The sequence below is a fragment of the Labrus bergylta genome, chromosome 3 (genome assembly GCF_963930695.1).
Source record: "Labrus bergylta chromosome 3, fLabBer1.1, whole genome shotgun sequence".
Classification (NCBI taxonomy): domain Eukaryota; kingdom Metazoa; phylum Chordata; class Actinopteri; order Labriformes; family Labridae; genus Labrus; species Labrus bergylta.
In genome coordinates, this window is record NC_089197.1 from 24587060 (window position 1) to 24611488 (window position 24429).

Genomic DNA, 24429 nt, shown 5'->3' on the forward strand with positions numbered 1-24429 from the left:
AGCGCTGACAAGTCAAATGCTCGAGTTTATGGGAACCTGAGCTCAGCAAAATAAATAAAGAAAAACATCATGCCAAGTTGACATCAAACTGGAGAGAAAGTGTTCAATTATAAAATATCACGTGGAAGAGAGAGAGGAAACCGATTTAAGAGCTCACATATTATATCGACTGTGCTGGAGAAGGCAAGTCTCATAGTTCCTTCAGAATGGGCAGTCTTCCCTCAGACGCATCTGGACAACAGCAGCATCGGGTCATGGCGAGGTGTTTATAGCTTCACCAAATACGGAGGAAAACTCATTGCGCTGTAGACCTATGGTGCCTTTGTAGCGGTGACTTATTCATATACTCATTAATCTTCTTCTTTATAGGTAATAGGTATGTTTAAAGTAATTGTTAGATTGACTCGACTGTTAACCACACTACGCTCCGTGCGCGCGCGGTGACGCAGAGGGGAAGAGTCTTTTACTTTGATGCTTGAGTTTGTTGAGCATCAAGCTTCAGTTACAGTATTTTATACTAATGCTGTACTGAGTGACATAAGTAGCAAACAGCAACAACGTATTTCTGTTATACGCTGAACAATGTCACCTATTCACGCTGGCACTCGTAACCTGCATTGATCGCTGTGCGTAACTGAACTGACACTTTACGCATTAACACCAAACCTCTCTAAACTCTGTTTTTGTCTCCTCTCTAGCCCATGTACGCGAAGGTTTCAGCTGTAGTTTCGGGGGAGAACACTCGTCTGTCCGGGTTTTGTCGGCGGAATTGGTGCCCTGATCCAAGCGCGCCGATTCAGACCAGCGGCTCCGCCAGAACCCGCAGGGGGCCGTGAGAGCACTGGTCCAGCCTGGGCTTCGTACGCATCGCAGAGAAGATGAATATCCAGGTCCTGCCGGAACACAAGCTCTCGTCGGTGGCCCCGCTGAAACAGTGCAATGTGGAGAAAAAAGAGGTGGAACTGATACTGGTGAAGGATCAGAATGGCGTCCAGTACACAAGTTCCTCCATCATTCCAACCCCCGGTAACCATGCAGGTCTTCCCGGATCCGAGGACGAGCGAGAAACTTGGGGCAAGAAAATAGACTTTCTCCTGTCGGTGATTGGCTTCGCCGTGGACCTGGCCAATGTTTGGAGATTCCCTTACTTGTGCTACAAGAACGGAGGGGGTGAGTAGTCTAAATATTATACAGTATTCCAAATTGAGTATACAACTGATCCTTGATAATTTAGAAGAGGTCAAACAAGTTATCACTGCGTCGCCACGGGCAGGTAAAGTGTCGTGGGACAGTAAGATAGAAATGCAGGACGTCACTGAGCCTAGCAGGGATATTAAACCGCAAAGAGGGAGTATCAAAAGCAAGCGTGTACTATTTTCTTCAATAATGTACGGTGTGTTGTTGTTTTTTCATTTAGGGGTCAAGTACTAATGAGTGTCTGTTTTTCCAATCCAAATGTCTGGTCTAGTAAATACTGCGGATAAGATTTAGATTTTGGAGGGGAAATTTGCCTCCCCCTCTTTTTAATAGTCCCAAGTGCATTAATAGAGAAGTGCATATCACCTTCAGATATACCTCCTTACATTAACGCAAGCACATGAAACATACAACAAATTTATGATCAGTTAGCTTTTCATTTCACATTTTAAGAAGTGATAGTGTTCAAGGTGAACGCAAACAGCCACCTTTAACCATATCTAAACTTGGGGATGTGTAACGTACTTTTCCCTTTAAAGAACAAATGTATCACACTGTTATCTTAAAACTCTGTAAATCCACTCATTAAATGAGAACATGTTTATGCATCAAGAGTGAGGATTAAGTCTGGTTTGATAAAGGTGTTGACATGCAAACATCCACTGTAGCACTTTATAATGTTAAAGGATTCATAAATATTTTTAAGCACCATGTGATCGGAATATATGCTTTATTATGTTTGAAATAAATATGTTGTTTTTTATTCAGGGTTTAACAAAACCAAGAGAAAACGTCCAGTTCTCCAAGTGTCTGAGCTCAGGTTTTCATACTGTATATGAATACAAGAGTAACATGTTTTGGACTTGCACTGTTTTCAAAATAACTGACCACTGAGGCTGCACTGTAGTGTGAGGGACATGTACAATGGATTTCTTTAAACAAAGTGTTTTACTTTCAACTCACATGACAACAGAGTGCTCACCAGAAGGTGTGCCCTGTCCTCTGTGTGCCTGCAAGTCCATTCACATGCTGAAAATCAACATGTTGTGCTCAGGAGAGGCCACAAAGGGTCAACTCCACCACTGGCCTGTCAATCATAATCGCCCCAAGCAGAATGTATTCATTACTGTAGATAATGTGTCATTTGTGATGGACAATGTCAAGAACAATTGAATTATGAGAAGTAATTTCCGTGTTGGTGTTTGTGCTACTGTGGCACAGCATGAGAATAGCTGCGAGCCTTACTGCTTGTACGTCACGGCGTGTTGTTAATCCAACAATCTCAAGACCCCCTACCAACACTTTCCTTTCCTTGTCCAAAATTTTGTTGTGTCCTGCACTTAATTTCCGTACGAGTAGCCATCGTGCTTTTACTGTAGGCAAAAATTCATGATTCACAAGGAGGAAAAAGTTGAAATATCTTCCTAAAGTTGCATGAAATCTACATATTTCTCCTCTCAGGTGCCTTTTTGATCCCCTACATTCTGTTCCTGGTCATTGCGGGGATGCCATTGTTCTATATGGAACTCGCCTTGGGACAGTACAATAGGGAGGGGGCAGCTACAGTGTGGAAAATATGCCCCGTCTTTAAAGGTGAGCCGTTACACACATGCAAAAGCACACGTCTGTTTAACTCAGCCTTTCCCTAGCCCCCCCTAACTGTGCTACTAACTGCTCAGTCATGCCCTTTTTTTGCTTCACTTCAGTGTCTTGCCCTTTTATTTCATGTCCTTTCCTCAGAAGTTCATAAGTGTCACTTGTAACTAAGCTCTTTGTCACATCCCCTTCGTCACTGTTTCACCTCTCTGAACGTTTTGATCTCTCTCCGCTTGTACTTTCAACCTTTCACCCCCGTCAGTGTATCTGCAAATGTCGATTTACAAATGCTGAAGTCAAACCTAACCGAGCTCGTGTCCATGGCATGCTGTGGAAAACAGTTGGGTTCTATATAATTACTTCACTAAATTCCAGTGATCAGAAACAAAACAGGAAAACCTCAAATGAAAGAGAACCTAATGTACTGTGAAAGAGAAAGCTTGGAGCGCACTTTAAAACTTGAATAACAGATTTATATTGTGATAACTTGTAAAGCTCAAACTTTCATTGAGTTTTTTTTATTTGGAAATTATAACAATGAAAAGATTTTTAAAAGTAACCGTTTGCTCTGTTGAATCGACATCAGTCACTGCCTTCGTTGGCGTCACTGCGGAGGAGGGTTTGTGTTTTTTTTCCTGCCTAGAATGAGCAGGTGATGGCTTTACGACTCTTATCGCGCATAGTCTTCACATTCCAGTGGAAGCAAAACAACTCATCCCTTTTTCTTGTAAAAAAAAAAAAAAAAAGGGCATTGAATGTTTAGCACTATTACTCACATCTGGAGTGGTTTGGCAAAATAATGATTTGAATACCTCTTAACACACTGCTGATGGAAATCGATGGTTGGATCTAAGGCTGAATAGAATTGTTTATATCATTAGTAATTCAATGAATTGTACAGACGTTAAAAAAGAATTATGCAACTGTTGAAATGACATTGCTTTCAAATGACTGTCACTACTTCCAAAATGTACCTGCTATGCATGTTTTTTTATTTGATTAACTTGGTAAAGGCTTCAATGCACATTTGTTGTTCTAATAAATATGAAAAATATTTAATGTTATCACACATCATAAAGCAAATGTAATCAATTTTTTTTGTATCTACACATGTCATCAATATATAAGTGCAGCAGGTTTTAATGTTTTGGAAACATTTCCCTGAATGCAACCTATATCCTTAGAAAACCAACAACCCTGTTGGATAGTGTATATTAAGTGAATTTGCGATGTGCTGACATTCCATTCAGAAGTGAAGAGAAACTATTGTCGAGCAGATACTGTTCCATGTAACATACAAACACTTTGTGTTACAAACGTGTAGCACAATGTGAGATTAAAACATCCTTTTGTACTTTCTCACTCATTTCTTGGTGTTCCTTAGGTGTGGGCTACACTGTGATCGTCATAGCCCTGTACGTTGGCTTCTACTACAATGTAATCATTGCCTGGTCCCTGTACTACCTGTTCTCCTCAATGACCAAAGAGCTGCCTTGGCTCAAATGTGGCAACAGCTGGAACAGTGAGAACTGCACCGACCCCAAAGCCATCAACGGATCAGTCCTTGGCAATGGAACGTCTTACGCCAAGTACAAGATAACCCCGGCAGCAGAGTTCTATGAGTGAGTGATTTCTGAAATTCTTTATCCGTTATTGACCTGTGAAGACCATTGCATGTCTTATATTTGGTGTATAGGGTTACACAAGTTCAAGATTCGAAACTGTATGTTATTGTTTACCATCAGAAAAGATATCCCAGTTTACAAAACTCTTGATGAGGGATGTGCGCATTTAGTTGACTAAAGGGTTAAACTTTTGGCCTTTAATGCCATTCAAATGTTATGTTCAAACTGCAATGCAGCCATCCATCACTTGACAGGGCTGTAGCCACAGACTGGCTGTAGCTTTGGTTAATGGGCCTGCAGTCCCCGCTCTACAACCCCGATGTAAACAAGCACAGTGAATGGATCATCTCCGCCGTTTGGAAATATTTTGGTCTAGAAAATGGAGATAAAGTTGTTTCTAGGTTGTGTCAGGTTAAATTGGCATATCTACAGGAGCAATATGTAACCACATTTAGCACGGGCATGTGGATGTCAGTAAAACAGTATTTAAATTTCGGTTTTAACGACTAGGAAATTAGTCGGCTTGGAACCTCCCTACTGTTGATTTAATAAATAGTTATAAAGACCCTTGAGACAATGATTTCAAATGACAAATAACCACCTTAATACAATTCAAAACAAATAACCAAACTAATAGTTTCAAACACTTCTTTTGACCTTTGAGAAGAAAATACATACTGGAACCACTTCACAGTAACCAAACTTTTCCAAGTTTTAAAGCCTCTTCAAATGTGGCCTCAAAGTATAAAAATATATATCTTATAAGTTAATTGTCTCATTAAGCATCCACTAAAATCAATTAAATTAAATCTTTAGAAAATATTGTTCAAAATCAGCTCATTTTGCTGTTTACAGTCTCTGGAGACAGAATCGACAGGCTCTATAGAATGTTTCATCTCTCTGGTGTAACAAAACTATGGTGGTGTCTGGTGTTGCATGGGACTGTCAGCGTAGTGCATCCCTGAAAAGTATTTTCTAGCCTTTTCACGCTTGCATAAAACTCCTTAAAATATCCAAAAATGTTTCAGAGCTGCATGTGTGAAAGCAAAATGCAGAGTTTTTCCACTTTATTAGGACTTCTACCTGCATGTCCCCTCGTAAAAAATAGACACGAAGTCAAGATGAACTGAATAGTGAACGCAGCAGGTAATAATCAGGACATTTCAGCGAGTAGGTGGGGGCAATGAATTTCTTATTCTATGACCGCTGCCCAAGCGGTTCAATCTTAGGGCACGTAATGCAGCTGCAGCATACTCTTTTCTGCTTGCTAACATTTTCTGTTGCACACTTTTGTTTGTATAAATGCTATGTGTACTTGGACACATTTATTGTATACAGGCAGAAACTGTGATCATAGTGTTGGACTATGTTGCTTTCTGTGCCATTTTGAAATAGTTCTAATAACCACTCGGTGACTTCCACATTGTCCTTCTGAAGTCATGTCTTGCCTCCTAGAAACTAAAGTCCAATATTTACTATTAACAACTGCTAAGTGAATTGTAACATTGTAACACCGCTGACCCCACAATATATAGTTAGAATGCAGTGGTTGGTTAGCGGTCTTAGGGGGCTTGAAAAGGAACACAATATTCCATACATCACAACTAAAAAAGGATCCGATTTAAGTCCCAACAACAAATTATCCACCAACAAAAAAAAAAAAAAATTTCAACAAGTAACAAACAGTTACACTGCTGTTGAATATCTGCTGCTCTAATGCAACTCTCTGTCTGAACAAGAATACAAGTCAGACTCTGTGCTGAGGTCATTAAATCTAATCCCCAATCAAGATCAATATTAAATGTCAAAACGCAGTTATTTCAATCACTGTAACATGGATTGATGCTACCACTTGAATGTATTGATTTATTCTTTTTTTCACAATTGTGCAAAGATCAACGCTTTAGCCTGCATGTTAAAGTAGCCACTGTTTTCACATGACCATCAATGTTCTTCGTCTTTGTTTTGTTTTTTCCACTTAATGACACAATATGGCTGAGTCGGTATATTGAGTGCAGTCCACTCAACATACTGTCACATGAAAGGGATGCTTTCTCATGTTGGACTTATTTTCAAACTACTCTAGTATTCTACATAAATATGCATTACAAAACAACAGCTATTCATGCATAGAGGTTGACACAAGTCATGCAACATGAGTCAATGCACGCCAAAAACACTTGCACCTTTAAAAAGGTGTTTACATGAAAAGTTCAAATGCATACTTTGAACTACATGAAAAAACTCCATCTGTTTATACTTCAAAGACAGCCGGTTCTTCCCGAGCTTCTGTGAAGACTGACTGTGCAGCCCAGAGGAAGTCTGTGAGAAGACTTGGGGACACATACTAAGCCACACAGAATACATTCAGGCACATAATTGGGCTTGTTAAAAGTTCCACTCTCATTCTGCTGCACTACAACGACTTTGTTTAATCAGCATCCCTGGATATCTTTGAACTTCCAGGAACCCGTCAAACTTGATATATTAAGAGAAGGTAAACAGTTTGACTTAGCATGAGGAGGTCAGCATTGACTTAAAAGCTTATGCCTTGTGAGTTACTACAGACTTTAAATGGTTGATGCAATGTCAGTCAAAGAGTATATGTGGTTCATAAATCCGAAAGCAGACACTCCTAAGAAAAAGACCACTTCAAGTGCATGGACAGGCTGACAACAATAAAGTGCTTCAAGACAGATCTTGCTAAGGGTTAGGCTCTGTAGGGGACAATAAATCCTCCTGCTTACAGCTAGCTTTGAGCGCAGGAGCAATGCCAAGGCACAGCATGAGAGAGTGAGACCAACTGAGTCAACAATTCTCTTGTACCACCTCTTACACCCACAACACTCTTGAGCCATACTGTCTTCATCTAAAGCCAGAACTAAACAGTCAAAAATCTAACTTAAATTAAACATTAATCAGTGCCTTTGTGTTTGCTAAGTAGGGGTTTAGACTCACTGACTAACACTGTGTTCACGATAACTATTAAGCCTATCATTTGGATCTAATTATTAAGACATACAGCACTCCAGGTTTCTCATGATTGCTATGTGACAATAAGATGTTAAATCTTGGAGATAAAGAGAAATAAGTCCGTTTGTTCACTTTGATTGCACCTGCGCTGTTAACAAGCAACTGCAAGTTGCTTTGTGATTTTGGAGGACAGTTGAACAGAGATTTGAGAGAAGTGATGACTTTTATTGCTGTTATTGAATCTTCAGGATCGTAAATTTAAAGAACATGGGACACAAACGTTATATAGAAAACAGCTGCTCATGTACGCATCCAGCAGACTCGTAATGGAAGTCTTATTTTTGGCCGCCCAAAAATGGGCTCTTCAGCTGCATTTTGTTCACCCGCTTGTCTGTTAAGTTTGTCATGTATTTACAGATGAACTAGTCAGATAAACATTTGGTTTATCAAAAGTTTTATTTAAATCTGAAAACAGTGCTGTACTGTATGTGACTGACTCATACAGCTGATTTGCAGGAATTAAACAAAGAAATAAAGAGCTAACCAATGTAAAAAATGATACAACTATAGTATGAGAAATTAGCTAATGGGATAATACATACAAAGAATATTTTAAAATAAACAAACCCATCACTATATATCATGGTGTATAGACATAAGATACATTTTTACACCTTCTTGTTTGGATTACAAGTTTATCAACTTAAGATCCTGTCAATCCTATCAAAAATAAATTGTATGTTACTGTAACTTCTGCAAAAGGTGACAACTAAAATCAAAAGATTATTTCAGGGGAACTTTCTGATGTTGTTTTACAATCACATACAGACAATTATAAAATAACTCCAGTGAGTTTTCAATAATTTTACATGTGACAGTAGAGTGAAAGGGATTTTGTGAATGCAAACAAAAAAAAAAAATTCTGCCAAAAGACTGACTGCAAAATAGATGTGTGCCTTTTTCTGTGGTTATTGCTGTCTGTAATATAAGTAATAAATTCATGCAGATGAGACAGGTTTTCAAAGAGTTCTTAAGCTGCCAGTAAGCCTCATTATGTGTGCATGTTTGATGGAAAAACAGTTGGAAACACCTTCCTTTCTTTCCTTGCCAACTCCAGAATGGAGTGTTGTATTAGACAATTTGTGTAACCTTGAAGACAATGACGTGCACTTCCTATTCCAGCAGCAGTTGGCCAGTAATGAGCAGGGAGGGAACTTCTTTCAAGTTTCTTATGAATCATTGTTTCAACAAAGATTCATGTGACCAGTGAAATCAGGTGCAACACTATACATGTAATACAAGAGAGTCTGTCTGAACATGTGTGCTTCAATATTACATTTTCAAATGGCTATCACAAGGCTCCTGTGTTTTCAACCTGCCTTCAAAGGTTGACCATAAGCAGCTATAAAACTCCTTTGTCAGTCAACATTGTACCAATAAGTTCTTTTAGAGCAAAGCATGCCCCTTCATATAAAATAAAAGTGTCAAATTTAGAGTAACAATTACACAATTCAATAAAAAAAAAAAAAAAAATCCTTACTGGGCCTCAAGAATGTAATGTGTTAACAATTGTATGTTTTAATTTGTGTTAACAATAAAAAAACTCAATCTCTTAAAACATGGGCTTTTTGTGCAAGTCCCCTCCTTCAGAAAACTATCAGCCAAATAGACATAATGTTAATCCAATTCTGTTACAAACTGTTAACTTTGCAAGAAAATAGAGACGTTTTTCATTAAAGGTTGATGTCCAGACTATATGCATTGCCTCAATGCATAAATGTTATACTAATTTATTCAACTGTAGGTGCACATTTTAACATAAGTGTAAAATAAAGTACCCATTTTACAAAATGACAAAAAAAAAAAAAAAAAAAAAAACTTACTTCATGTTTAGATCCAGCCTGAAACAACCACATCTGATTTAATGATGATGATAACTAGACTTGATAAAAAGCTCTTATTCAAACTAAATTATGTCATTAAACAGAGATTTCATTTCATTCTTATTGTAACTTATTTGTGTAATGAATGACTTTTAAAATAAGGTGTAATGAAGCTGTTTTTGTATAGTAACTCAGGGCTTTAGTCCTCTTTCATTGATGTTTACTTTGGATGTTGCTTACAGAACTTGAAACTGAACATGCACGCTATATACATACCATAGTGTGCCAGCCTCAAATATACAAAGACCAGCTGAAGGCAACATTGAGTGTTAGAAATCCACATAACCAGCTTACTGAGTGAAGATAAGAGTGAATGTGTTTAGAGTAACTGGGCCAAAGGGAGCTGGATTGATGTTATAGTGGGCATTTACTGGCACTACACTATTAATGCTATCAGATGAACAAGGAGGCCTTGGGGCATTACAACATAACACCAACACAAGGACTTCATTTCACGAGCGCAGACTAAATTTCTCTCTCCAAACAAACTGATGTCTTCACACTGCTATCTGCCTCCCAAAAGACTTTATAGCTTTGAATATATTATCAGCCAAAGATAAGTAATTGCTAAAGATGAGTTTCACAGATCCTCTAGTCTCTGAGGATTGCGTTTCTGAACATATTTCAGTTTGCGTGTTCCCAGAGATTTTCGTGTCAGGCAGTTGTGTAAGCAACCTGGGTATCAGATCAAATCCGGTACTTTTGTTTATCAAACATAACATAACATGCCAAGTTAATTGGATTTTTCTTTCAGAAAGAGACACTGTGTTTAGGTCATCAATGATGTGCATCTGTTATAAAGCTGCAGGCAGCGAACTCTTACAAGAAATGACTTTCTATTGTCATTTTCAACAACACTGTTCAGCCCCATACTGTATGCAGTTCAAGGAGAATGTCAACAAACGTGTATAATGGTATCATACACTAAATACAAATGAAGAAACAAGTAAAGTGATAATTAAAAAAAAGGGTTAAAGTTTTTCCTTATCAGTGTATTGTAGATTGGTAAAAAAGGTAAACAAATTTAGCATTCAATGGTTTATGCTGCCCTCTATTGGGAAATCGTCAATGCAGGAAAACTATTTAAAACATAGTTAAATACTGAAGCAATAACCAGAATTTTGAGCAAAAGGCAACCTTGAAAGAAATTATGACCCTAATATGAACTACAAATATGGTTGACGAAAAATTGTCCAGAACCTTAGAACTAGGAACCGTGCATTTCATTTAATTTCTCTGATTTAGACTCCCAGATATTTGAATCTGCTTACTCCCCCACAATTATCATTAGTGGTGCAACAGATCACAGTTGACCCGTGCACTTTAAGGATCATGTTCCATGTTTCAGAATGAATGTGATCTATGTATAAAGTGGAAAATGTTTTATCATGGAGTGAAATTAATTTACTACAAGCTAACCCCTTTGTAGAGTCTCAGTGACAAGAAAGCAGCATTTAAGTAGTGTGTGTAGGCACCATGAAGATCAGCTGTACAAATATGACAGTCCAGTATTTTTTAAAATGTAATATTATATTATGAGTTTTGCGCAAACTTTCACAGAAAACGGTCACATAAGTATGGCTACTTGGTATTTTAACAGTGCTTCAACTCCTCTCACTCTCATTGTGTCTACATTTATCATGTTAGTATCAGCTGGTGGTTGCTTTTGGCAGCATTAGTAACTTAAGGTTTATAACATTATCCCACAGTCGGCTGTAGTCTGTTGAATATAGCAATATTCAACAGACTACAGCAGACTGTGAGATACAAACTCTGTTAAACAGGGCCGTGTTCAATGCAGAAACTGAATATACAGTCCCTAAATGCACACTCCCTGTTGGTTGTTTGGTCTTACAGCAAACAAAGCTCTGTTCAGGAGCAGCCAGTGCAAAGACGTAGCATTTAAAAGAGGTACTGCAGTCTTCTATTGTATTTTGGGGAACACTAGACTTAGCAGATGTGATGTGAGACAAGGCCTGGGTCATTTCGTTTTTGCCCATTTGACCGTCAACTTGCTAGGACAACATAATGTCCTGGACAATTATGTACATAGCCATTATTTCAGCACTATTCATATGAATGCACTCTCTGTGGAACACCAGGAGGAAATGTCTTCAAATTTGGCAGCAAGACCACTTGGACTCGCTCATGAAACAGATTGGACCCTGCTGGTCAAAGGTCAATGTCAATGGGATGTTAAGCCCAAACTATTCTTGTGAACAAAAACTCTGGTATAGGTCATTTTTAAAATCTGGTTTGTTTTAAAAAAAAATTATCTTTAAAAAAGAACAACATCATTAACGGTCAACCAGTGGAGAAAATCCTCTCACTTTACTATTGTATACCTTTAAATTATGTTAGCTGGATTCAGAAAAAAGGGTCTACTGGCAAACAGAATCTGTAGAAAAACATACAGAAAGAGAAAGACTTGCTCAGATTCTTGTCCGTCGTGTAAATCATTATTGTTTAATATAGACCTACTTCTGCAGTTTTATTGAAGGAACCTTCACGGACTGTCCGGTTACACTATGATTATGTAGGAAATACTAATTGACTTTAACTGCAACTTAACTGACTGGTGGGACCACACAAAAAGCAGTTATTCTGCTGTATGCCTTGAAATAGGCTCACCCTTTGTTTGTGAAAAAAAAAAAAAAACACTCAAAAAGTTTCAATACCATTTGGTTATCCATTTTAATTGAAAACCTGAGGTCTGAAGCAAGTTTATTGTAGCCAGGATATACCAACTGCATTCCTGCTAAACAGTCACACAATGGTGGTTATCAACTTGGTAATTACAACATGGTAGCAAAGATGAAGAATTAATCACACCGCCTGTATACAAGCAACAATGAGATGGAGAAGTGTAGGTCATCAAATACCAATGCTTTCTTCAAATCCTTTAGTTGTGTCAGATTCATAAAGTATCCCTTTAATGCAGTATTTAGTTTGGCATGAATGGAGAACATTGGCCTCTTGGGTGACTGACATTTTTGTGATTCTTTCACCTTTCCCAAAACCAACACTCCAAACTGACCGTCTTAGTCTTTGTAGTTATTGAGTGAGTCATTTCTGTAGGTGTCTCATGCAGATGCGGAGCGCTTCTTTTTGCCTCCATGTGACACTGAGGGCTGGGGATAGTTGTTTAAAGTTCTTGGTATACTTTTGATAGAGCAATTTAAGCCTTCTTTTCTTAGTCATCATGCTATCACATATCCTGAGAAAATGTGTTTATCATATCTTAATTTCCTAAAAATATGCAAAGAAAAGTAGGTAAGCATAGTTATCTCTTACCATAGCCTCACTAATGAAGTTAGTTTTCAGCTATGGTCCTCTTTAAATGTGATGGATAGTATTTGTTATGCTTAAAATGCCCACTACATAGTGGATAGTACACAACCCAAATCTTCTGCTTATTTCCCAAAACTCTGAATGATCTCACAGCTGGAAACAATATTTAGATAGAGAAGAAAGAGACACCATTTGCCTTTCTTTGTTTCATTTGGTAACAATTACACCTTTGAATGCTCACCTTGATCTGACAGTGTTTGGCGTGAGGAGACATGGCTGACGATATCAAAGCAATACCAAGAGACTTCTTTGACGGGTTCAAAGCACTTTGAGTAGTTGCAAGAGAGAGAGAGACATATGTTATCATTTAATTTGAAAGCAGTCAACAATGACATATACAGCATTCATTTTATAAAATAAAAATAATGGAATAAGCATCTTTATCTCTCAGAGATTGACACTTAAATCCATATTAGTGTCAAAACAAACTTTGAATTCATTCATGAATCATGTAACTTAAGACTTTTGCCAATGACTAACTGGGGTTAAACAAGATGGATTCAGACGGGAGATGTTAAAAGAACGTGCTGTAATACAAGACATCTCTTTTACATGTCCTAAAAGAGAATCTATCCAACACTGAATTGCACATCGTCACTTCAGGCACATACAGTGAGGGTTGTTTGGTTTAGACTCATCCAGATGCAATACAATCTGGGTGTTCCCATTTAACCAAAAACATCTTTCAACATTGCCAATGCCCGAGAAAATTACTGATGCCTTGTTCAACATTGATGGTCATAATAGTGTTGTGTATTTCACATGTGTTACTACTAAGACAAATAATGTTGGTTTATTCTGCAGACGGGGTGTGCTACATCTCTATGAGAGTAAGGGTATCCAGGACCTGGGACTACCACGCTGGGAGTTATCCTTGTGCCTTGTCGTGGTGGTCTTCATCCTCTACTTCAGCCTCTGGAAAGGTGTCAAGTCCTCAGGGAAGGTAAAAAAAACTGGACCACTACGGACACACAAAAAATATTTGATCCTCAATTTTTTCTACAATCTGAAATACAAGTCATTTCATGACAACGATAATATCTGTAAAAAACTTTATTTTGGTTATCCAGTTTAACCGTGCAAAATGTTGTTTATAACTGCCTCTTCAGAAGAATGAATTGATTCAATATCATCGTGATGTTCTCTTTCCCCTGTTTGTTCTGTGTTTGTATACAGGTGGTGTACATCACAGCTACCATGCCCTATGTGGTCCTTTTTGTTTTGCTGATTAGAGGTGTTACTCTACCAGGGTCCATGGATGGCATAAGGGCCTACTTACACATTGATTTCAATCGGCTCAACAATCTAGAGGTTAGAGACAGTGCTTGTTAGTCAAATGCATCCAAGGGTGTTGGAGAGATATTGAATGGGTTGCCATTGGTTGACTTGTGAAGAAAGTCTAAATACTCATGTATTTTATATGAAATCTGAGGTTTTAATGCCCAAAACCCATTTAGTTTAGACTTCTAGTTTTGTATTAGTCCATTCACTTATATACTGTAACATATATATGACTTATATTCATTACAATTCATTTCCCATTTACTCTGTGTGACATTTGCAACAATGTCTAAGTTGATTCAGAGAGCCTATTTTCTATTTGACAATCATGCTCTGAGATTTAAAGTCTGAAATCCAACTGGTGGCTCCAATACCAGTATATCAATGAATGGACTACACATTTATTGCAGATAACATCTTCCACTGAGTGAGCTGATGATTGGTGTAAGGATTGAGAAAAAGTTTCACTTTTTGCATGCTTAATGAAAATTGCACCTAAATAATAAAAGCAGCCATTATATTACAGTCAGTCGTCAAGTGCAATTTGATCCTTGAAGAATTTATTTTCCATAAATCAAAGCTTTCTTGTTTGTCTTTTTCTTTGCCACAGGTGTGGATTGATGCTGCAACACAGATATTCTACTCACTGGGAGCAGGTTTTGGTGTGCTCATTGCATTTGCCAGTTATAACAAATTTGACAACAACTGTTACAGGTAAGAGCTTAGTTACCCAGTATAGCTGATTTTTTGATAGTCCAAACAAGCCCACAGCAACATAACATCCTGCTGTCTTTAAGTAGCCAGTTTTTTTCAGCGTGTAACCGGATCCCCAAGCAGCAAGGGTGATGCTAATCTGTCCAGCTGAACCCAATGGCCAGGTGTTTGCAGGACAGATAAAGTACAGGCCAGGAAGGATTTCCAGATAATAGCCTAGGGCTGTATGTTGACTGGAGTGTCAAAGGCCTGCTCTTCTTCAGTAAGAGCACACAAGGTTTTGAGTTTGGCTTATCTTTCTCTACATAAATAAATTGCAGTGGTGCTGTTTGAGGCACATCTCGGCAGAACAGTAAATAAAGGCCATCTTCACCCCGCAGACTGGCACTAAACTCAATCTGACTGATAATTATTATTCTCCTAAATTCTTGGTTATTTAAAAATAAGGTAAAATATATAGTGAAGTTTCATCACAGAGGCTTGCAATATAAGTTAGTGCCGTTTAAGTGTTGTAAGAATTGTACTCCTCTTATACCGTCTTCCCTTATATCTTCCTCCTTGCTCAACCCTAAACGGGGCGTCATGCCTTCCTCCTCTTTCATGTCTCATTCAGACATGCGTGTGGACTGCTGCTGGCAGGTGGGATTTGCATTATATCCATAGTGGCCAATGACCAAATCTTAAGGGGAAAGGCAGCAGCATGGTAATGTGAGAAAAACAAGCATCAAACCCAGACTTTTGTTTTTAAATGCCTTCACAGATGGAGGAAATCTGCTAAAGGTACAGGGCAATGCTTGAAAAGCACTGTATCCTATGCACACAGGAAAATATAACTTACATAACTGCCAGAGCAGTCAGAAGTGTGCAAGATGAAAATGCAGCATTTGGGCTATTCTTACCATTCTTCATTTTTTGTCTCACAAGACAGTCCTTGGGCCTTTATCTCACATTAAAAAAGCTTAATATTATCTATGTTACCTTTTTTTGAAGTCTGACTTTTCTAGTGCAGCATGCTAGTTATGAACAGATCAAACTTCCTGCCAGTAGCAGACAACAAGAACATCTAATAAACCTGAAATCCCTCTCAGAAAAAGTATTTGGCTGACTGATCAACCCAAAGAAAACTTGGGCTGTTAAATTATTAAAAACATTCAATCAAAGACACCTGGCTTTCTTCATAAAATGTTTGTGTTGTGTGTTTTCTGTCTCCAGGGATGCTCTCTTGACCAGCACTGTGAACTGCGTCACCAGTTTTTTCTCAGGGTTTGCCATCTTTTCTGTGCTCGGATACATGGCCTACAAACATGGTGTCAAAATAGAAGATGTTGCAACAGAGGGTAATATATGGACACAAGTATAAAGAATAATTTTAAAGGTGCACTTTTAGGCCTTAATTGAAAGTTACATATTTAATGTGTGCATGTTTCTTTGTGTGTGTGCAGGGGCAGGTTTGGTGTTCATCATCTATCCTGAGGCCATTTCTACACTGCCTGGCTCAAGATTTTGGGCCATTGTGTTCTTCATCATGTTGCTGACTCTGGGCATTGATAGCTCGGTAAGATGCAAAGGCCACTGTGGCCACTCTAAATGAATTCACTTCTTATGAGAAGTATTTTCAGCTGATGGAAAGGAAAGAGACAGCTCTGCTAAAACATACTAATAATATGCACAAGACATATGTAAGCATTTAAAAGAATTAGTGAGTAGATTACATATGAAAGTACAAGGCCCTGTTCAGAGGTGAATATTACAAATTACACAGTGCTTACAAAATTATCTTTACATTTTATATGACTCAAACTAAAAAAAGGTTAAGTCTTTTTTCATTGGAAGAAAGTTCTTCATCCTAAAGAATTTCTAGTTTTCCCTTTTTTGACACAATGCCACCTTTTCTTTTCATATAAATAACAAACCGGATGAAGTGAATGTCCAAACAGAGTTTGAGATTACAATGATATCTGTGTTTCTTGCTGAATGGCTTGGCTGCGTTGCCAATTAAAGCTGACCTTTTTTAAAAGAACATGTTTATGAAATGCTCAATGGCATCAATTTGATTTTTGAATAACAGTGCTGGCTTTTCCTCGAATAGTACCAATTATCTTTAAATGATATGAGCTGACTTTTGTCAATTAAGTGAAAATGTCAAAATGTAAAACTGTACCCATTAAACTGTACAGTAACAAATTAAGACTAAACACATGTTGTATATTGCATTTTTAGTCACTGTTAATAGGAGTTATTTTAAGTTTAGGGGATGCAATGTTCGTAGAAACCCCTTCTGCATCTGAACTTTTATTAAGGGAGGACGACAAGTTCCTCCATTTTTGTTATTGATATTAGAGCAAGACATTTGTCCTATTACAGTAGCATGAACATTAACTTTAATCAAATACATACATCATGTTTTGAAAGTGTCACTATTACCAATGATCACATGCACTTCTACGTGAAGCATTCAAGGATCTAATCTTGCTAAACACCGTCAGCAAACTGTACTAAACTCAATTTAATTATCGAGTTGCAGAGAAGGCAAATCTGCATTACCCATTACATTACTCAATACTTTGGATTGGTAGAGATTTCTGACTCCCATCTCTCTTTCATTGTGTCCACCAGATGGGAGGAATGGAGGCAGTTATCACAGGTCTGACGGATGACTTTAAGATCCTCAAAAGACACAGGAAGCTCTTCACCTTTGCCACGGCTTTTGGAACCTTCCTGGTTGCCTTGCTCTGCGTTACCAATGTCAGTATCATTTATTCCACACAATTACACTCAGTATTGACAAAATTTCAGAGTCCCACTTTTAACAAAATGCCTATTTTTTCCACGCTTTGTTTTACTCCTGGAAGATTTTAATTGTATTAGTTTAAACCATTCAAAAATACTGCACAAATAATTTAAACTACAGACTTGGTGGTCTCAGCAAAAATATTGTTTGAGTTTAAATGTGGTGAAAAACTATGTATGGCCAGTAATGTCAAACCTTAATAAACGAGACATGACACTGTACGTCACTGCTGCCAAGAAGAAAGTATCTAAAGCCTTTTTCACATATGCACTCCGAATAATATCTAGATATAAACAGGAGGACTTCTCCAGAGATTCTCCCGAACTAGTCGTTCACATATGCTCCTCACAGCGGGGGACTATTCCTGTCGGGGGGGTGGGGGGGAGAATTTCCTGAGGTAAGACGTGATGTAAATAAACAACGCAGAAGTAGCGGAGAAGAGAGGAGAACAACATACTGACCAACAGAAAACATAATGCAGCTGTTTAATTACGTGCACGGAGATCGTAGTGGTCGCGTGCAGACACTTTATATGTATATAAACGTCATTCTCTTTTCATTGGCTCACCTCGAGTTGAAATCTCCGGAGTATATGCTGCTGCGTTCAGACATCAGCTCACTCGGATTTTCTGCGGATAAAATAGGGGTCTGGCTGGAGAAACTCCGGGTAAAGTTTGCGCGAAAAATGCCGCTGTTTGCGTTCACACACAGCCTAAAGAACCTCTGGGTAGCCAAATCTCCAGAGTTTTTCCAAGAGATTTCCGTATGTGTGAAAATGGTTTAAGTCTGATGATGTCAATGTCACAGAACTCATTCTAAGAACTCATCAACAAAGCCATGGCATCTATCTCTGACAACTATTTAAGCATTGATCACATAGGAAGCAAAGCAAATGAGAAACATCCTCTACTGTCCCAATTCATTCACATGGTATCAGCACGAAGGGGGAAACCCTTGCTGATTACAGAAATACAGACTTTGGAGTCAGAAAAGTATTATGTTAGTGATTCACATGGTTCCTCCCCTTAATCAAATCACTGAGGAAGTGAATGATGTCTTTGATGATGTCTTTCCCATGAGAGATCCATGGTACAATAAACAGATTGCACAACTCAGGAATGAAATTAAAGATTGATTGTAAAAAGTTCTAGTACACAAAGGATCAAGGCAGTCAACATAGTCCATAAAAAAATCAAAACAAGCATACAGTATACATTACAATAGCCAAGAGACCACTGTTTGTTAACAGCTCACCGGTGTCCATGTATCTCCAAGGGTTAAAAGTTATATCACACACTTAAACCCCCTGTTTTTTCTCTGTAGGGTGGTATCTACGTGCTGACCCTGTTGGATAAGTATGCAGCTGGGACTTCCATACTATTTGGTGTGTTGATTGAGGCGATTGGAGTGTCGTGGTTTTATGGTATGACATTTTACTGAAATTCTGCCTTCAAAAAATATTTTTTCTTAACATACTGGTCATTTTCTAGAGAAAGTTAAAAAAAAAAAAAAAAAACATATCAAGTTCTCTATTCCCATCTTCTTGCAATAATCATTAAAAAAAAAAAATCATGCTCACTACAGGTGTTGACCGCTTCAGCGAAGATATCGAGAGAATGATGGGCTTTAAGCCTGGTCTCTATTGGAGGCTGTGCTGGAAATTTGTCAGCCCAGTTTTTCTGTTGGTAAGTGCAATAAATCACAATGAACTAGTTTAGTTGGGCTGGTTTTCTAGACAGGGTAAATATGTAAACCCAGCCATAAGGCAAGAATAAATCAGCCACATGCTTACAGGCTGTATAAAAAAAAAATGTATCATTCAGGCCAGCATGAGGTAAAAAAGTTTGTTTACATGTTTGTGATAAAACTAAGTTAGCCAGCAGACTAAGATCTAACTTTGAATCTAAATTGCAGTTCAGTAAGCATCCAAAGCTGAAGTTATTAAATAGATGCAATAAGTTGTTTGACGCAAGGAAAAGCGATTACTCACTCCCTTACTACATGTCCCCAGTTTTTATCATGGCAAGGTTCTTCAGGCCCATACCAAGAGTAATCAGGAAGGATTATAAAGAACCTTACAGAGCCTCCATTTATTACAAGAGGTTGAAAAAAACCTGCATGGTGGGCAAGTTAAGACAAACAAACATTTTGGTATCAAATTAGACTCTGACTCAAAATTCTCCAGGTCTTGTGTTTTTTGGCCCATCCATAAGCCCCCCCTGGACTATCAACAGACGTTCTCAGTCAAAATTTTATAATCTATTTATTTTTAAGTCACATTTACTTGAAAGCTGAGTTCAGATGCTGATGGGTTTCTTTTGTGTCTGTATGAGATGCCAAGGGCCATGACAAGGCAGATGCAGTTGATGCCAATGAGAACTGGCTAGTAGCATGCCACTCTGAACTCAAAGAGCACCATGTCTTCTTGTATGCAATAATGTCCATGCAAGGGTGTGGATAGCTAGGTGCTCCCCTAATACAAAAGGCCTAATATGAAAGCCCTGGACAACAGTAGAGGGTTGTATAACGAAGGGCAGCAATGTGGAAGAATTTGTCAATTCACATTGAAAATGCAAAATCAAATTATCATATGTAAAGTACCCCAATTAAAAGTGCCTGTAGTCTGAAAGCTACACATGCTTGTCAGAATTGCCAAGAAAGTGCTAAATGTGTCCACTGTTATGTGCTTGTTATGTAGATGACACTATTGTAGCAATGATATTCTTCTTTCTCAAATCTTGTTCTTGAAATATTTTTGGCTTACACTCTTATTATTAAGTAGTAGACTTTGTACATTACTAATACATGTAGATGTAACACATCTTAACTTTCTTTTGCCTTCTCATCCCCTTTCTCAATTACAGTTTGTTGTTATAGCCAGTACTTTAACATCATCACGCCTGAAGTATGATGAGTACGTCTTCCCTTATTGGGCAAACATAGTTGGCTGGGGTATTGCCATGTCCTCCATGCTGTTTGTACCTTGCTACGCCATTTATAAATTCATCAGTGTACCGGGAACATTTAAAGAGGTCAGTATGAAAGCATGTTTGTCTCCAAAAGGTCCTTGTAAGCTGCTTTATAATCACAGTTTTTATCTAACTAGTGTGATAGTGGATGATGATACTAAGTAATATTGGAAAAACAATACTGAATGACAGGTATAAGTAATATGTGAAGAGTTTCCTATTGAGATTAAAAAAAAAAAAAAAAAAAGGATATTGGTGATTCACACAGTACTTGGGCCGTACTGTGCCTAAGCACGCTTCAACCCTAAAGTCTAGTTCGTTTGGCCAGTGTGACCGCTCTGTATCGTCCTTGGCTTTGGTACACTTCGGAGAGGTGTGCTTCGGCATGGTACACTTCATGCACGAGCACGTGGGTACACAACCCTGACAGCCTTCATTATGGAGAAATCCAGAGTTTCATGGCTGTATCTGACTAACATGACACAATATAAGACACAAAGTAGCTGTCATGTTCTCTGTGTTGTTCTCCGATGTGCAGGCGTCTGCGTGGACTTGGCCGCGCGTCTATTTTATTTATGGCTATGTCTGATTAAAATGGCTTAAAATAAGCTGTAAAGTCAGTAAAGTAGCTGTGTTTTTCTCTGATGTGCAGACGCGGACTTGACTGCGCGTCTCTTTTTCCCTCGCTCTCTCGTCCACCTGTTTGTAAACTGAGCAGGCGTCATAATAACAAAGCGTGCGTGTCTTGTATTACGACGTTATGTACAAGAGGTAATCGTCTTTTAGGCACGGTTAGTCCTGGCCAGTATGATGCAGGACTAATGGCGCAGCGGGGGGGGAATCGTGCTTGAGTACAGCATGGTACAGATGGCCAGTGTGACGTGCCCTTATTAAAGACATACAGTATGTTCCCCTTCAAAAAGAAAACAGACAGCAACAAACTGATTCAAGAGTCAACTGTCCTCTCTGAACTTGATAACACTGGTACAATGAGAACATTCTCAGATAAAATAGTTGCTTCAAAACATTGAGAGTTTATGATTGTAATCATCAAAGCACCAGACAGTTTCTTTCTCCCCCCCATAGCCATGTAAGCTTCACTCTCCTATTACAGTTACCACATCCCATTGGCATTTGCCATTGGCACTCAAGGTTTAATATTTTTTCTGAAGCTCTAAGGACCCATATTATCCTTCATAGTATCCAGAATAAACCTGGGGTTATCATATGGACTCCTTACAGGTTCCAAAAAACACAAGTATTAAGTCAGAGATAAAGATCATGACTGTTTTCCTAATGTGAAGTAATACATGGACTCATTGGGCCCTGCATGTTTGTTCAGACTGCAGGTAAAAAAGATTTGTTTCAGAAGTTTACTTTTAAAACACATCACATTTTGGTCCAGAGACCCATCTTTGTGTTTCGCTGTGGTAATTGCAGAGGGAGCAATAACAACATATGCTCACGATGCTCTTTTCAACAAGTACAGAAGTACAAATACGGAGCCATCATCTCACACTCAAAACTACTGTGTGTCAGGTTTCAGTGCTCCATTGCACCAGACATACTCAGGGACAGTGCAGGCTGTTCTTTACAGCAGCTGTGATACACTTTCCTCACTGTGGATTTGAGTTTGTCTGTGTTTTGCATTGCATGGGATATCAAAAGCACATTTAAATATAATTTGAGGAGTCATACCATCTGGACTGACTGAAACCAGGTCAAAGAAATTTGATTGGAAATCACACATCCTTTAATTTTTCTCTATCCAAACTTTTTAAAATCAGCTTGGATACAATCAAAATTATGAAAAAAAGTCCTATGTGAGCTGATGAGGAAAGTAACTCTTTAAAATGACTAGAAATACAAATAAAACTTTAAAAAAGTATTGAGACAGCTAAAAAAGGCAAATTATGTTTATTGTATGCGGTCTTCAATGATGCACGAAGTTTTGAAGTGGTTGAAATGATTTTTTGTAATTTATTTTTCTTGCAGAGGATAGCCTATTGCATCACACCAGAACATGAACATCATTTGGTGGCTGAAGGAAACATACGGCAATTCAAAGTAAGGCCAAAAGTTTTGCTTTTCTGATAGTTATTATTCAAAGTGTTTAAACTGCTGCACAAATAGAGAAAAAAGACAGATTAGACATTTGGGTGTTGGTCTTTAAAAAAGGAGACGCCTGCAAAAATAACTACTTAAATGAGATAAAATGCATTTTGATAATCAACAAACCATGACTGCTTATGTTTTACAGCTAAAGCATTGGCTGGCCATATGACAAACACACAGAATTCCCTCATCTATCCTTGCGTCTGGTGTTTGGAGATCCTGTGTTCCACCAGTGGTCGGACAGAAAGCAAGAAAAACAGACTCCAACTCCACCATCATCCTTCCCCCTCTCCCTTTATCAACTATGGCCTTTGTTGACAAAAGTAGCTTTAAGCACTTTGATTTCAAAGTAAAGCCTGTTAACATTTCAATGTCATTCTACAATTTCAGATGGTAAAGGAGGGGCAACACTTGGGATAAAACTGTACTGTTATTTGCCATTAGGCATCATTATGGTTTCTTGAATGTCTGTGATGTAACCATTATCTTCTGCAAAAGACAGAAACTAAACTTAAAACCAAAAACAACCCAATTTCACTGTGTGCTACTTAACTTTGGACCCAAATATTTACATTTTTTAAACTTCATTTCGGCCAGGGGTTATTAGTTATTATGTTACTACTGTATAAAAATGGCCTGTTCTGTTGACAGAGTAGCTTATCTGTGTCAGTGCCTTATCAAGCAAGACACTTCATGCTTCTCACAGTCCTTACAGGAAGAAACAAAATAAACTGTGTTGACTCAGGAACCCACTTAATCCAACCACAGTTTGTGGATGGCAATCTCTGGATTTGACTCTGCCCTTTGATATTCAAGTCAAAGAGCTGAAGGTCAACAGTGCATCCAGGTCAAGCTTGCAACAAGAGGAACAGACCAGTTATTATGTTTTTGTGTCACATCCAGTTACAGAAAAAGGGAATAGCACATTTTTTCCTCTATGAAGCTTTAGAACTGCTTCATTCACCTCTTAAGCTTTAAAAAGGCCAGGGTCACCACCAGGACTTCATTTGAAAGATAGACTCAGGCTTATCAGTATGGCCGTCTAACTGAAGATGAAAATTTCAGCAAAACAATTGCAAAACTTAACTGTTACAGAGAGTTTTTGTATTATTGTTGCTGGACTTTTTCTTTACATATTTTTATCTTAGGGGTTGAGGGAATATGTGGCTTATTCTAAAAAAAAAAAAAAAAAACGAAACGAAAGTGTGTTTGTTTGGCTGGGTGTGCGTGTGTTTATTGGTATTTTGTTGCCAACTATGTAGTGAGTTGTTGGTGTAGAGTTCATGAAGGAGTGACATGGAGCGACAACTGTCAAATGTATGCTTACAAATTTTGTGATTTCATTTGAAACATATCTTGTCATGGTCCACTTTATATCACTTTAGAAGTGCCAATATGTTCCTTTAGGAATGTTTTTGATTATCTTTTTATATTGCTTTTGTTATTTATTGGAATTAAGTTTATTTTAAACCTTGAATCAAACAGACCCTTGCTGAAAGGAATAAAGCCACACAAAAATACAGATATATGTGGAATAGTAAAATATATAAATATATTCTTTTGTTACAACTAATCTTGTATTTATCAAATAGTTTATAACAAAACGTGAATGTAAAGTATTTTAAGCGTAACTGTCCACAGTCATAGCATGATGTTTGATGTATAGCTAAGAGAAACTATTAAGATTAAATATTCCTCAGTGTAACCCAGGCTCCTTCGTCACATCTATGTGGAAAAAGACACTCCAGCTTGGACTATGTTCATGAAAATTCTATGTACAATACCAACGTCCTGTTGAGCGTGAGTGACCGCTATCCATGAAGAAGTCTCAAGTAATCAAAGTATGATAATAAAGATTTTCTTCTATACACACA

The 24429-nt window shown here is 38.0% G+C and overlaps 1 protein-coding gene across 2 annotated transcripts; it reads left to right on the forward strand.

The window, feature by feature from the left end:
* Positions 1–24429, forward strand: slc6a2 (solute carrier family 6 member 2). 2 transcript variants are annotated; one of them, XM_020636007.3, is made up of 15 exons: positions 1–262; positions 699–1170; positions 2659–2790; positions 4178–4415; positions 13490–13628; positions 13862–13996; positions 14577–14680; positions 15893–16017; positions 16123–16235; positions 17297–17425; positions 18795–18894; positions 19056–19156; positions 20336–20503; positions 22436–22507; positions 22701–24429. In XM_020636007.3, the coding sequence occupies exons 2-15, from the start codon at positions 879–881 to the stop codon at positions 22722–22724; spliced, it is 1872 nt and encodes a 623-aa protein (XP_020491663.1). In that variant the 5' UTR covers positions 1–262; positions 699–878; the 3' UTR covers positions 22725–24429. The 2 variants fall into 2 exon arrangements, with proteins under 2 accessions (XP_020491663.1, XP_020491722.1); XM_020636066.3 differs by having other exon boundaries at positions 173–330.

Excerpts from the sequence above, each read along its gene's own strand:
- slc6a2 (XM_020636007.3), top strand. The coding sequence starts at position 879 with ATGAATATCCAGGTCCTGCCGGAACACAAGCTCTCGTCGGTGGCCCCG. Across the intron at positions 1,171-2,658 it reads GTGCTACAAGAACGGAGGGG|GTGCCTTTTTGATCCCCTAC; the intron begins GTGAGTAGTCTA and ends TTCTCCTCTCAG. Across the intron at positions 16,018-16,122 it reads AGAAGATGTTGCAACAGAGG|GGGCAGGTTTGGTGTTCATC; the intron begins GTAATATATGGA and ends GTGTGTGTGCAG.